Raw genomic sequence first — 12,093 nt, 5'->3', positions numbered from 1 at the left:
ATGTCTCTCCCTCCTTTCACGATCCCTACCTTCCTTGCCTCTTCCCTGTCTCCACCACTGAGCTCACTGTGCCTCGAGGCTGGGGTTTCCCTCCACCTCGGTGCTTCCACTGGCTTTCCATCGGCAGGCAGCTCACGGCCCCAGGTAATCATGCCGGCGGGAGACCTGATTAACTTCTCCTCTTGCCTGCAGATCAGTCTTGCTCTCTGAGCACAAGCCCGTGTTCTGGCACACCCTGCTCTGGGCTGGGAGAGGGCCCAGGGAGTCAGTTCTTCCCTGACGGATGGGGGGCTGTGCCCTGAGTGAGGGTAGCTCAGGCTCCCGTCAGCCTTCCGTCACCCCCCACAGCTCCCCCCATCCTTGACTTCTCAGAACCGGCGGAGGAGATCCTGTCTGGCAAGAGGGGGCTGGTTATCAGAGCCTGACCGCCCCCGCTCTCTGCCTCATCTCCTGCTCCCAGGGCCCAAATTGTCGTCACTTTCCCAGTGAAGTGTCTGGTCATTTTCAGAAGCAATTTCAGGAGAATATGCAGCTGCTGCTCCCCATCCTGCTTTTCCTTCCCCAGGGCTGAAGGCACTGTCAGCTCTCTGGACTGGGGAGGGGATGGGATGGGGGGGAGGGCTCAAGTCCTGGTCTCCCTCCTGTCCCCCCTCCATCAGTCATGTGCTAGTTTGAGGACGGGGCTTGGTTGCCCCACCTGTGCCATGGTGCTTTACAGGGCTCCATCCTGACGGGAGAGGCTGAGGTTCTGCTGCCTCCCTGCTCAGCCAGCCCAGCATTCTCAAAGTCTGGGTTGTTTTTCTGAGGGGCACAAGCCACCCTGGAGCCCCCTAACCCCCATGAGGAGCCATTTTAGCACGTCAGCTCATACCAGCTCGAGCTAGGTCCTCCTGGCTCAGCTCATTTCCTCTGTAGGCTATGAGGGGCTCTTCCAGTCCTCGCTCTGAGGGCTGGCTCCCATCTGGCTCCTGCCTGCGGGACTCTGCAGGATGCACGGGTTGCCATCCTTCCATTCTTTTCTAGTATCTCCACCCAGTGTCACCTCCAGCCCTGGCCCTTCCCTCCCCACCCCGCAGCACCCCTCCCAGGATGTTGAAGGAGCCCCCATGCTGCACCCCAGTTGTGTACATGGTGGGCATATGCGGGTCATCTTGCATACACAGCATCCACTTCTACCCCCAAGAACAGTCCACAAATTCAATCTCAGCTCAGCTCAGTGCAACACACATTTTCCTCGCCCCTCCCCCCACCCCGGCAATAAAGGGGAGGAGCTCCAGAGTGAGGGTCTGCTAGGGACCCTCTTCCTCTAGGCCAGTGATAGTCCTTGGAGAGGTGGCTCAAATCAAAAGTGTCAAAGGAAAAAACCCCCACGTGCCCTGTAGCTGCAACACCCACTTTACATGCCATTTGCATATGGTCTGTGGGCAAGATGAAGCCCTGCCTGCCTGAGCCCTTCAAAGCCTCCCTCCTTCATCACCTCTCTGGCTTAGTTTAGCATTAGCTCTTTCAAGTCTTTGCTACTCCCAGAGATCAAGGGGTGATCAGTTCTCCCTGCCATTCCCTTGCTCCCCCCATGCTTGGCTCCCGCCATCCTCTGTGAGATGCTGCATCATCAAAGGACATTATTCATGGTGAACCTTTGCTGAAGCCCTGTTTCCCTGATGCCAGAGCTTGGGGGCAGGGACGGGTGGGTTGGGGAGGAAGAGAGAGTCTGCCTCAAATGGGACCCAGGAGGCTTTAGTCCTTAGCCCTCAGTCTAACACTACTCCTCTTGCACCCCCAGTTCCCTCTAGCCTCCCTAGCTTGGACTTCCTTCTCCAGATTGGTAGGGGGAGGAGAGGAGGTAGAAGATGGCTACATCCAGTTGGGATCAGCACTTGATCTTCTCAAAGGCATGAACCTGCCATGTCATTTCCATGTAGACAAGCTCCAGCTTCTTACCCTCTTCCCACCAAAGGGTCCCAACACTGGGTCCTGGCCCATGATTGGCCCAGACAGCCCTGTAATTAGCTGGGTAATGGGAAGCTTTAGATGAAGCCCCACCAGCCTCTCACATAATAAAGGAGCCTTGAGACCCAGCTGCTGCCCTCCCTCAGGGGTGAACGGGGGGCCATGTGCAGGCAGACTTCTCTCAGTATGGACCAAGTCCTAGAGTGGGTGGGGTGTTGAGAGTGTGGAGGGGAGAGACAAGCATTTCAGGACCCTAGCAGCACTTGAAAGGCTCTATGGAGGATCCACACTGTGGGCTGCAATACAAGAAGGAAGACTCAGGGTTCCTTTTTTGTTTTATAAATACATTTTTATCGATCACCTATTATATGCCAAACATTATACAGCTAGGGATTCATGGTAAACAAAACAGACAAAAGTCCTTGCCCATGTGATGCTGACTTTCTGGTGGAGCGTGGGGGTAGACAGGCTATAAGTAAAGCATTTAGCATGTTGGATGTAATAAGTGATGAAGAGAAGAAACAGAAGGGGGATATGGGCTATAGAAGGGTGGTCATTTTAAGTAGGGTGATTGGGGAAGGCACTGGTGAGTCTTTTTAGTAAGTACCCAATTGCTGCGGTTCTCTTCTCAACCCACGATGTAGTAGAGTGTAAGTCCCCAAATCTCCAGGTCTCTTAGAGAGGGCACTAACTCTTCCTCTGGGAGAGTTAACTGCTTCCTTATTGGTCAAAATTCATAGCATTGCAGTAAAATGAAAGGGAAGTTTGGAGTGAAAAAAGCCCAAAACTGAATTTGTGGCTCTTCTCCAGAAGCTATGTGTCATGGAGCACAAGACTGAATTTTTTTGTAAGATTTAAAAAAAAAATTTTTTTTTAATGTTTATTTGTTTCTGAGAGACACAGAGAGACAGAGTGTGAGTGGGGGAGGAGCAGAGAGAAAAGGAGACACAGAATCCGAAGCAGGTTCCAGGCTCCGAGCCATCAGCACAGAGCCCTATGTGGGGCTCGAACCCACAAACCGTGAGATAATGACCCGAGCCAAGTCGGACGCTCAACTGACTGAGACACCCAGGTACCCCAAGATTTTAAAAAAATTTTAAGTAATCTCTACACCTAGTGTGGGACTTGAACTTACAACCCCAAGATCAAGAGTTGCGTGCTCTGCCGAATGAGCCAGCCAGGTGCCCCAAGACTGAACATTTTGAGCCTCAATTTCCTCACCTGAAAAATAGGAAATGCTAAGAGTGACACATAGCTCTGAAGCTGCTTTCACTTCCCCCTACGCCCCACCCCTTTCCCTTCAGCAGCATCTTCTCCTTCCATCCCTACTCTGACTCTCCCCTGGGGTTCTACCTTAGGAATGAAGTGAGCAGTACAAGCACCCTCAACAGAGTGGGCCATTGAGAGGCTTGAAATGTCTGGGGAGAAGATGCCTGGGCCACAGGGAGACAGACTAGAGTTGGGAAAACATGTAATTGTGAGAAAAAAGAAGCAATTAAGAGATCAATGCTGGGCTGGGCTGGGCTGGGCTGGGCTGGGCTGGGCCTGGCCAGGCCAGGCAAGGGTTTGGGGGCAGTTCGGCCACAGTGTTCTCTTCCTCCTTTCCAAGATTATAGCAGAAGGGATAGAAGTTAGAACTCTGAAAGAATGCAACTAAATCAGGCTGATTCAAGGGTCGAGAGGGAGTGGCGTGGGGAGACGCATTCGCACTGAAGTGCTGGGGGGAGGCAGACACGGGAAGTTTCTGCATTCAGTAGCAGGGGAGAAGTACTGACCCTCACTTGGCCTGAGGACCAAGGTGATGGGTCAGCTGCAGCTGGGAGGAGGACAGAGGGAGAAATGAGAATGGGACTGGATGCCAGACTCACCTCCCAATGCTCAGGGGCCTGAACCTAGTTGTCCTGGTGGTGTGGAAGGGCCAGAGAAGCACCTGCCCGATTTTTTTATGGCCTGGCAGTTGAGTCTGAAGGTTTAAAGGGTGAGGAGCTGGTGGGTGAACAATGAGTAGAAAGAGACTCAAGGACCACACCTATTGAGCTAGATCCCGCATCGGAATTTTGGGACAAAGCGTATACAACATCATTCCTTAGTGTGCCCAGCTCAGGGGCTGTTGGAAAGTGGGCTGCTGGATAACTCCAGCTGACTGCAGGGTTTGTGTGGTTGTGTGTGTGTGTGTGTGTGTGTGTGTGTGTGTGTGTGTCTGCAGCCTATATCCTCCTTTTTCTCCACCAGCCTCCCCCCTCCCCTCCAGCCACCCTGGGATTGGTGATTCACAGCCCCTCCTCCGGCTCCCCCAGACCCTCCCAGAGCCTTTATCAGGGAGCTGGGCCGGTGTTCCTGCCACATCCTCAGATCCCCTCCACTCCCTGTTTCTCTGCACGGAGGGAGGCAGCGGCACTACCAGCGGCACTACCAGCGTGTGGGGAGTGGGCACTGCTGCCGACCAGCTCCCTGATCCTGCTGGACCATCTGTCCTGGGCTCAAAGCTACTCCACAGGTAGGCACGAGTGGGAGAATGTCGGATGGACTGGAGTTGGCACCAAAGGACAGAGGCCAGAGTTAGGAGGGAATAAAGGAGTGGAGGGAATAAAGGTGGCAGCTTTTGATCTGGGAGCAGGGTAGTGGGAAGGTGAGCGGAAAGCACCGATAGGGTTTAAAAACCAGTAATGTTTGGAGCCTGTGGGTTCAGACTGATCCTTCCAATACTAGAAAGTTTTTGCCTAAGTCTGGGTCACCTAGTGCTGGAAAATAGAATCCAGGATCCCTTCTCAAGCTATGAAGACAGACTGGTGCATGTCCCACGGATCTATCATCTTCCCTGGAAGACTAGCATCTGGCACTTTTGCAACATTGCTCATTGCCAGGTGCTCAGCCTGGGGAGATGTGTGGTGGGGGAGTGGGGAAATTGAACCCAAAGGATGGCCCTCCTGCTCAGAGATACTCTCCCCAGAACAGGGCTTGGGGGGTGGATCTGGGGGCTGGGGAAGCAGGATCAAGCCAGGCTGCCAGTTGCATAATGTCTCCTGCATTTGCACCCATGCCGCATCCTCCCTGCACCCCTGTCCTGTCCCTCTGCCCTCCTAGGCACCATGAGGAGTGCCCTGCTGTTCGCAGCCATTCTGGCAATTAGCCTGGCTCACGGTTTGGGGGCTGTCTGTGAGGACTCACAGGAGCAGGTGGTGCCCGGTGGGGGCCACAACAAGGTAAGGCGCCCCCTCTGGTTGTGCCCACTCTGGCAGAGTCCTGGGCAGCATCATGAGAGCCAGTGCCCTGCCTGTTCCACAGCTGTTGAGAGGAAGGTGGGGTGGAAGTTACCCGGGTTATCCATCAGAGGGTGGGTTTCTCTGACTCTCTGGCAGTCTCCCGTTCTCAGTGTCTCTAGGGATGCCTCTAAGTGTCTCTCTCCCTCTGCGTGTCTTTGATAGCCCTGTACCTAAAAAGTGCCCTACCAATACGTTGTTTGGTTGGTTGATCGGTGACTTAGGGATACTGTGAAGGGTAAGCTAGGGTGGTCCAGCTCAATTGCTATCCTTCTACAGGGGGCAGATCCTTTCCACTCCCTGGATGGTATGAAATATACTCAGAATTTCTCTCCCAAATGGTCATTTATATGCTATTTTACCTATCAGTTACGTGTATTATTTTATTTTCAAAATTCAAATAAATTCCTATATGCTCTGCTCATCCACCCCCAGTAACCTCAGGTGTTCCTAAGCCCTAACCTCTTCTTTCCTTTTCCTCGCCCTGCTCTAGCCTCTGCTTAGTCAGGATAGGAGGTAAAATCTCCACGAAACAGACCAGGCCCCAATTTCCAAAGTTTCTCTAAGAAAAAGAACAGGAGTTGTCAGGGAAGGGGTACAGGGGGAGAGCAGGGAGGGAGTCTTTTCAAGGTTTTGAAATGGCAGCAATTACATTGGTACACATGCTTTTAAGATGATTATAGGTGGAACTCATTACAAATTCAGTGTGTGAAGCCTAACTGCCTCTCCAGCTCAGATCTGTTTAGCATCTCATTACAGGAGGTGGGCAGAATATTTGAACAATTTGGGAAAAGTGGCTGCCTAGGATGTCGTGCGCAGGGCAAAGAGAGAAATCAGTCTTCATCCATATGTGTCGCGGGGCACGCCAGGCTGGCAGCCTTGCAGGTGGCAGCCATTGTACCAGATCCAAAAGACCAGAAGCAGTTCAAAAATATAAAAAATACACAAGGAGTGCCAAAAATGGGCTGGACACTGTGCTCAGAGCCCACAGTTCCAGCTGGAGATGGTCAGAGTATCTGGCTATATTTCTTTAAAGTGAGCTTGCTTCAAGACCTTGGGCCAGAGGTCACGATCTCGCGGTCCGTGAGTTCGAGCCCCGCGTCAGGCTCTGGGCTGATGGCTCAGAGCCTGGAGCCTGTTTCCGATTCTGTGTCTTCCTCTCTCTCTGCCTCTCCCCCGTTCATGCTCTGTCTCTCTCTGTCCCAAAAATAAATAAACGTTGAAAAAAAAAATTAAAAAAAAAAAAAAGACCTTGGGCCAGGTGGTCAATGAAAGAGAGAGGTTGCCATCTCACCCCTTTTCCCTGAAGGTCTGTGAGGATGAGGGAAATTGGGGTGAGATGAGGGTAGGGTATATGTGTGCCCGGGTAACTGGTTGGTATATGCAGGGTGCATCTGTGTAAATGTGCTGTGTGTGTGTCTGGGAGCCTAAGGACACCTGGGCTCTGGAGAGAGAGGCACCGCTGAGATTCAAGGTGAGAATCTCCAAACATGATCATTGTCATTGTCTCTCTGCAGCTGCAACTAACTGGCTGTGTGGTATGTGTCCACCAACCTTCCTGCTGTGCCCAGGCTGCTTAAAAAAAAAAAAATCAGCAAGACAACGAAGAGCCCCTGGTCCAGAATGGGGTTCAGTTGTAGAGGATAGGAGGTGTCATTCTGAACGCACTGTTTTCCAGGCAATCTAAATTCAGTGTAGAAAGGAGAGAGGGAGAGACAACCAGAGGCAGAAATCTATGGAGAAGAAAAGAGAATGAGAGGTGGTGGGAGCCATGGGCAGAGAAACATCCACGAACGTACTGCAGAGTAGGGGAATTTCAGGATTGCAGATGTGCCCCTGCTGCCTACGGACACCCATCCCGAGGACTGAGGAATGGAATACAGAGGATGCTTGCTGTGTCCAATGGGCCTTTCTTGGGAGTGGCGGAAATCATGGCTCACTCCCGTAGTGGGGCAACCACATCCTTGGGCAAACTGGTTTCTGATGTGCCAAGAACAGAACCAATGGCCCTTCTCACTGACAGGTGGCAGGAGATGGGAGAGAGCCCTAAGGGACAGTCTCCTTTGAGCTTGCGAGACAGTGACCAACTGTCCCAGTTTTCCCGGGACAAGCGTAAGCCCCGAAAGCCCCACATCCCAGGGAAGCTCTTAGTCCTGGACAAAGCAGGACACTTGGTCTGCCTACAGGGATGCCCACTGTGTTCTCTTTACCAGCGCTTCTCAAATCTTGCTGTGTATATGCGTTGCCTGGGAGCGTGGTTAAAACGCAGATTGTCTTTTTTTTTTTTTTTTAATTTTTTTTTCAACGTTTATTTATTTTGGGGACAGAGAGAGACAGAGCATGAACGGGGGAGGGGCAGAGAGAGAGGGAGACACAGAATCGGAAACAGGCTCCAGGCTCTGAGCCATCAGCCCAGAGCCTGACGCGGGGCTCGAACTCACGGACCGCGAGATCGTGACCTGGCTGAAGTCGGACGCTTAACCGACTGCGCCACCCAGGCGCCCCAAAACGCAGATTGTCTTAATAGGTTGGGGTAGGACTGAGATTGAGATTAAGTATTTCTAACAAGCCCACAGCAGTGGTGCTGCTGTTCTGTGGACCACAGTTTGAGAGCCCACTTCTCTTCCAGTGTAAACCAGAGGAAATCCTGAAGGAAACAAAATGTCAGGTTTAGCTGTGATGGGCTCAAGAAGAGGTTGTTCTTTGTGGGGAGGGGTAAGAGGATTAGGTGTGAGCCTCAGCCCTCTTTGTTTCTGTCCCTTAGAAGGACTTGGACCTCTACCAGCTGCCTCCATCTTTGCTCCGGAAACTCTATGACAGCCGCTCAGTCTCTCTGGATGGATTGCTCAAAATGCTGAGCAAGGCTAGCGTGGGTAGGAAGCAGCCTTGGGGGAAGTGTGGTGGGGGGGGCAAGATTCTGACCATTAAATAGGCTTGGGAGGAGCCTTCAGGTGGGATGGAGACTGGATATGGCTTGGTGAATAATTGAGGGTTGTGACCTGAATCCCCTCTAACTGTCACTTTCCAGATTCTATTCCCCAGTTACACATTGTTCTTGCTTTCACAGATCCTAAGGAATTGCCACTTCCCCAGAAACGTGAGTAGCCTCTTGTCCCTCCCTGTCTCTGCTGACTGCTTGCTAGCGTTCCATGGGCGTGGGGCCCAGTGACCATTCTGGCTGGCCCCGTCTCAGCTGGCACAGACAATAAGCCAGCTGCAACTGTTCAGCCAGTCTTTCCTGGATGTGAGAGGTCACTGGGAACCAGGAGGAAGCAGGTGTGAGGAGTGTGGTGGACTTTCCCTTCGTCAGCTGGTCATTGGGAACCAAGAGGATCTCTTGGTGGCTGTGAAGATTCTAAGCCAAGCACCTGTGGGGGCAGAGAATTCTTGAAGTGTGGAGGAGGGAGAGGTGGGCAGAGAGGGTGAGCTTAGGGGATAGCCTGTTCCCCTAACTCGGGGGACAAGCTGTGGCATGATAAAGAACCAAAGATCAGAAACCCGATTTCAGAAGTCTTGACACATCTCTCCCCCCTCACCCCACTCCCACTGCCCATTATCACTGTTGGCAATGTTGGTCCTTTTTCTACAGGTGACATGCACGATTTCTTCGTGGGACTTATGGGCAAGAGGAACAGCCAGCCAGGTAGGAGTGTGTGGAGGTACAGTGGGAGGGTTTAGGGTACTACTGGCAAAGATATGGGAGAAGTCAAGTGCCTCATATTCGTCACCAGAGGGAAAGACAGGACTTTTCTTAGCTACAGTGAGGGTTCCTTGGCCCTTCTACCCAATCGGGTTGGATCCATGGTCCAGCTCTCCCTAGGAGCACAATGGGGAGACCTTTATAAGATAGTTCTGCTGCAGCTGGGAAGGAGTTGGGGGAATCTGTTTCCTCCCTATCTCCCAAACACAATGTGCTTCTTGTTCCCGACTCTGTCTTCCAACGCTGTCTTTCATGGCTAGCTAGCCCTTCGCTGTTGGGTCAGGGTGAAGGTCACATTCAAAAACATCTCTCCTAACAACACTGTTTACTTTACCCCAGACACTTCTATTGATGTAAACCAAGAGAATGTCCCCAGCTTTGGCACCCTCAAGTATCCCCCCAGTGTGGAATGAGGTAAGAATTGTTGGTTAGGAGAGGAAAGGGACTGTGGGAGCGGGGAGGGGGGAATGGGGTTACCACAAAGGCATTTCCTCTGATGCTACAGGCACTAATACTCATAAATCTGCCTTAAAATATACTGCCAGTGCCCAGGACACTGTTGGCCAAACACACCATCACTTAGAGGTGCATACTGGTCTGAAAGAACATGCACACTCACATGCACACACGTGCTCACACACACACACCCTTCTTTCTTTCTTCTTCCCCTGTATCACGGACCCTGGCTGACTCATGAGCACGCATTAGTGGTGGGGAATGGGGAGAGAGGGGCTTCTCCTGTGGCTTCTCTGATGGGCAACTTCTGTTGTTTGGACTCCATTCTCTTATTATCTACGTATAAGATGAAGAGACCATCATCTGAAAATTACAGGCACAATAATTACAATTATTACAATTCGTACGTAAAATGTTCTGCCTCTTAGGTGGGCTAAAACCTTTCAGATCATTCAGAATCTCCAGTGACTGGGTCCGGCGTGTAGTTCTTCACAAGAGTGCTTTAGGAAGAAATGCAAGGAACTCTGAAATTTAACAGGGTGTAACTAGCTTGGTTGCTTTGTGTAGCAAAATGGGTATGAGCATAGCCTGAGTTTAAATCCTAGATCTGCAGCTCACTGGCTGTGTCCCCTTTGCCAAGTTATATAACCCTTCTGTGCCTCAGTTTCCTCATCTGAAAAGTGGGAGGGATATTATTTTGCAGGGTTGTGCTTTTGAGGATTGAGCGTAGGTAAAGTCTTCAGAACAGTACCTGGCACACAGTGCATAGTGCTGTGTGTTGGCTGTGTTAGGATTACTGCCGTCTGGGAGGCATGGGTAATGTCCCAGTGTCCCCCCTGCCTGGCTCTGGCCTGTCTGCCTAGAGCTGGCTCGGCTGGACCCTGGGCTTGAGTGGGCTGACAGATCTCTCCCTTAGTGTTCGAGTATGAGAGTCTCCCAGGGAAGCGTCTAGTCAAAACACAGAAACTACCGTGTCAACCCCATCTTCCCCCACACGGCAATAGCGGCCCAACTGATGGATTTCTTTGCATTCTGAAGAAAGACGGTGTGGGGGGAGAAAAAGAGAGGCATCGGGAAGCCTCTGTGAGCACAGAGAGACTCCTGTCCCTGTCCCTGTATCCCTGTTACCCGCAGTCACCGGTCTCAGGGGAGACCAGAGGAGCAAGAGCTCTCGATGGCTCTCGATGAAACTGCCTGTGCATGGCTCCCTGGGCCTGGAGACTAGGTCTAGCCCCCCATTCAGTGTTGGGTGAGAGGGCACAAAGAGCCGTAATAACCGTAACTCGCTGATTACATGGTACTTACCGTATCATTTTGCTCTCATTAGACGGTTATTTCAGTCCTGCCGACCGCCAGATAATTATACGGGCAGCTATATCTGGATGACATAGTCTCCCCCAGCGTTATGCATCGGCCATAAAGATAATTACAGTGCAATTTTGCCATAGTATTTTATACAAATGGTGGAAACAAGTGCATTGTGGAAATCTACTTTTAATGCTCGCTGGTGAATCTAGGCTCTTTCAGAGGGGCCAGTCTCATAATTACAGCCTTCATAATGTCACCACTGATGGAGCATTCTCAACCTGTTAGGTGCCAGGAAGAATAGCACATAAAGTCCCCGGAGGCTGGCATTTAAAGGAGATTAGGTGAGATGGATCAACACAGATCATTGTGTCATCTGATTTCATTCATGTGAAACTGCTAACAAAGGAAGTGATCCCTGGGCCTCTTCTTCCTCTGGGAGGTTTCTGGAAAGAGGAGGAGGGACTGGGGGACCCTGGGGAAGCATCAGCACCCAGGCACGTTGAATGGGGCTATAGTTTGCCTGACTCATGGGATGCTGAGCACGGGAGCCTGCTTAAGATTCTCTCTCTCTCCCTTTGCTCCTCTCCCTCTCTTAAAAAAAAAAAAAAAATAAGTAGCATGGTAAACTTGCAGCTGGGAAGGAACAAGCTCCTGCGGCTAGAAGAGTTCAGTCCTCCAGTTCAAAGGCTACAGGGAGAGCTGAGGGCTGAGACTTCTGTTCTCTTTTCCTCCCTTACATACCCCACTGCTTCCCCGACGAGTGGTCGGTGGGAGTTTTACAGGATAGAAGATGTGATTTCATTTTTGCTCCTCAGCACTCCACTTCTGGACTCGTGGGCTGCATCATGAAGACACCTGCCCCCCACCTCCCAACCCCCAGCTGCACGTGCTCTATTTCCCTTTCTTCGCCCCCCACCCCCCCCCACCTTGTAACACTCCTGTGCTTTGACTCCTTCCCCATCCCTCTACCTCACCGTGATGGAGAAACTGCAGAGTGAGCACCCTCAATCCTAGTGGGCATTGACCCTAGATCCCCTTGGATAATGTAAGTGTCCTACATTTAAAACTATGACATCTCTTTCCATTCCTCAACAATAAAAGATTTTCACATATGACCTAGAGTGATGTATTTATTTGGCTGGTGGGTGAGTTTTTCTCTTCCTTGACTCTTCGAGCTACGTAATATACACATACATGTATGCACACATACATATATCATATATAAATGGAAGCATCTTTATTTGCCATGCATATCAATTTTCCCAACAGTGCCTTCAGCAGTCCTTCATACAATTAGTATGGGAGATTTATTTAGTAATTAAAAAATAAATGAAGGGCGCCTGGGTGGCTCAGTTGGTTGAGCGTCTGACTTCGGCTCAGGTCATGATCTCGCGGTTCATGAATTCCAGCCCTGCATCC

The 12,093-nt window shown here is 51.3% G+C and overlaps 1 protein-coding gene across 3 annotated transcripts; it reads left to right on the top strand.

Annotated features, from left to right (window-relative positions):
- Positions 1 to 4,272: 4,272 nt before the first annotated feature.
- Positions 4,273 to 11,789, top strand: TAC3 (tachykinin precursor 3). 3 transcript variants are annotated; one of them, XR_006294714.1, is made up of 8 exons: positions 4,273 to 4,447; positions 5,035 to 5,153; positions 7,975 to 8,083; positions 8,278 to 8,307; positions 8,800 to 8,853; positions 9,250 to 9,324; positions 10,960 to 11,015; positions 11,490 to 11,789. XR_006294714.1 is itself a non-coding variant. In XM_043564524.1 (7 exons), the coding sequence occupies exons 2-6, from the start codon at positions 5,040 to 5,042 to the stop codon at positions 9,321 to 9,323; spliced, it is 378 nt and encodes a 125-aa protein (XP_043420459.1). In that variant the 5' UTR covers positions 4,276 to 4,447; positions 5,035 to 5,039; the 3' UTR covers position 9,324; positions 11,490 to 11,789. The 3 variants fall into 3 exon arrangements, 2 of the variants coding, with proteins under 2 accessions (XP_043420459.1, XP_043420457.1); XM_043564524.1 differs by lacking the exon at positions 10,960 to 11,015 and having other exon boundaries at positions 4,276 to 4,447; positions 7,978 to 8,083; XM_043564522.1 differs by lacking the exon at positions 10,960 to 11,015 and having other exon boundaries at positions 4,277 to 4,447.
- Positions 11,790 to 12,093: the final 304 nt, after the last annotated feature.

Source organism: Prionailurus bengalensis, chromosome B4 (genome assembly GCF_016509475.1).
Source record: "Prionailurus bengalensis isolate Pbe53 chromosome B4, Fcat_Pben_1.1_paternal_pri, whole genome shotgun sequence".
Lineage (NCBI taxonomy): Eukaryota > Metazoa > Chordata > Mammalia > Carnivora > Felidae > Prionailurus > Prionailurus bengalensis.
Note: the sequence above shows the minus strand (reverse complement) of the source record. Positions and strands in the feature narration are given on the sequence as shown.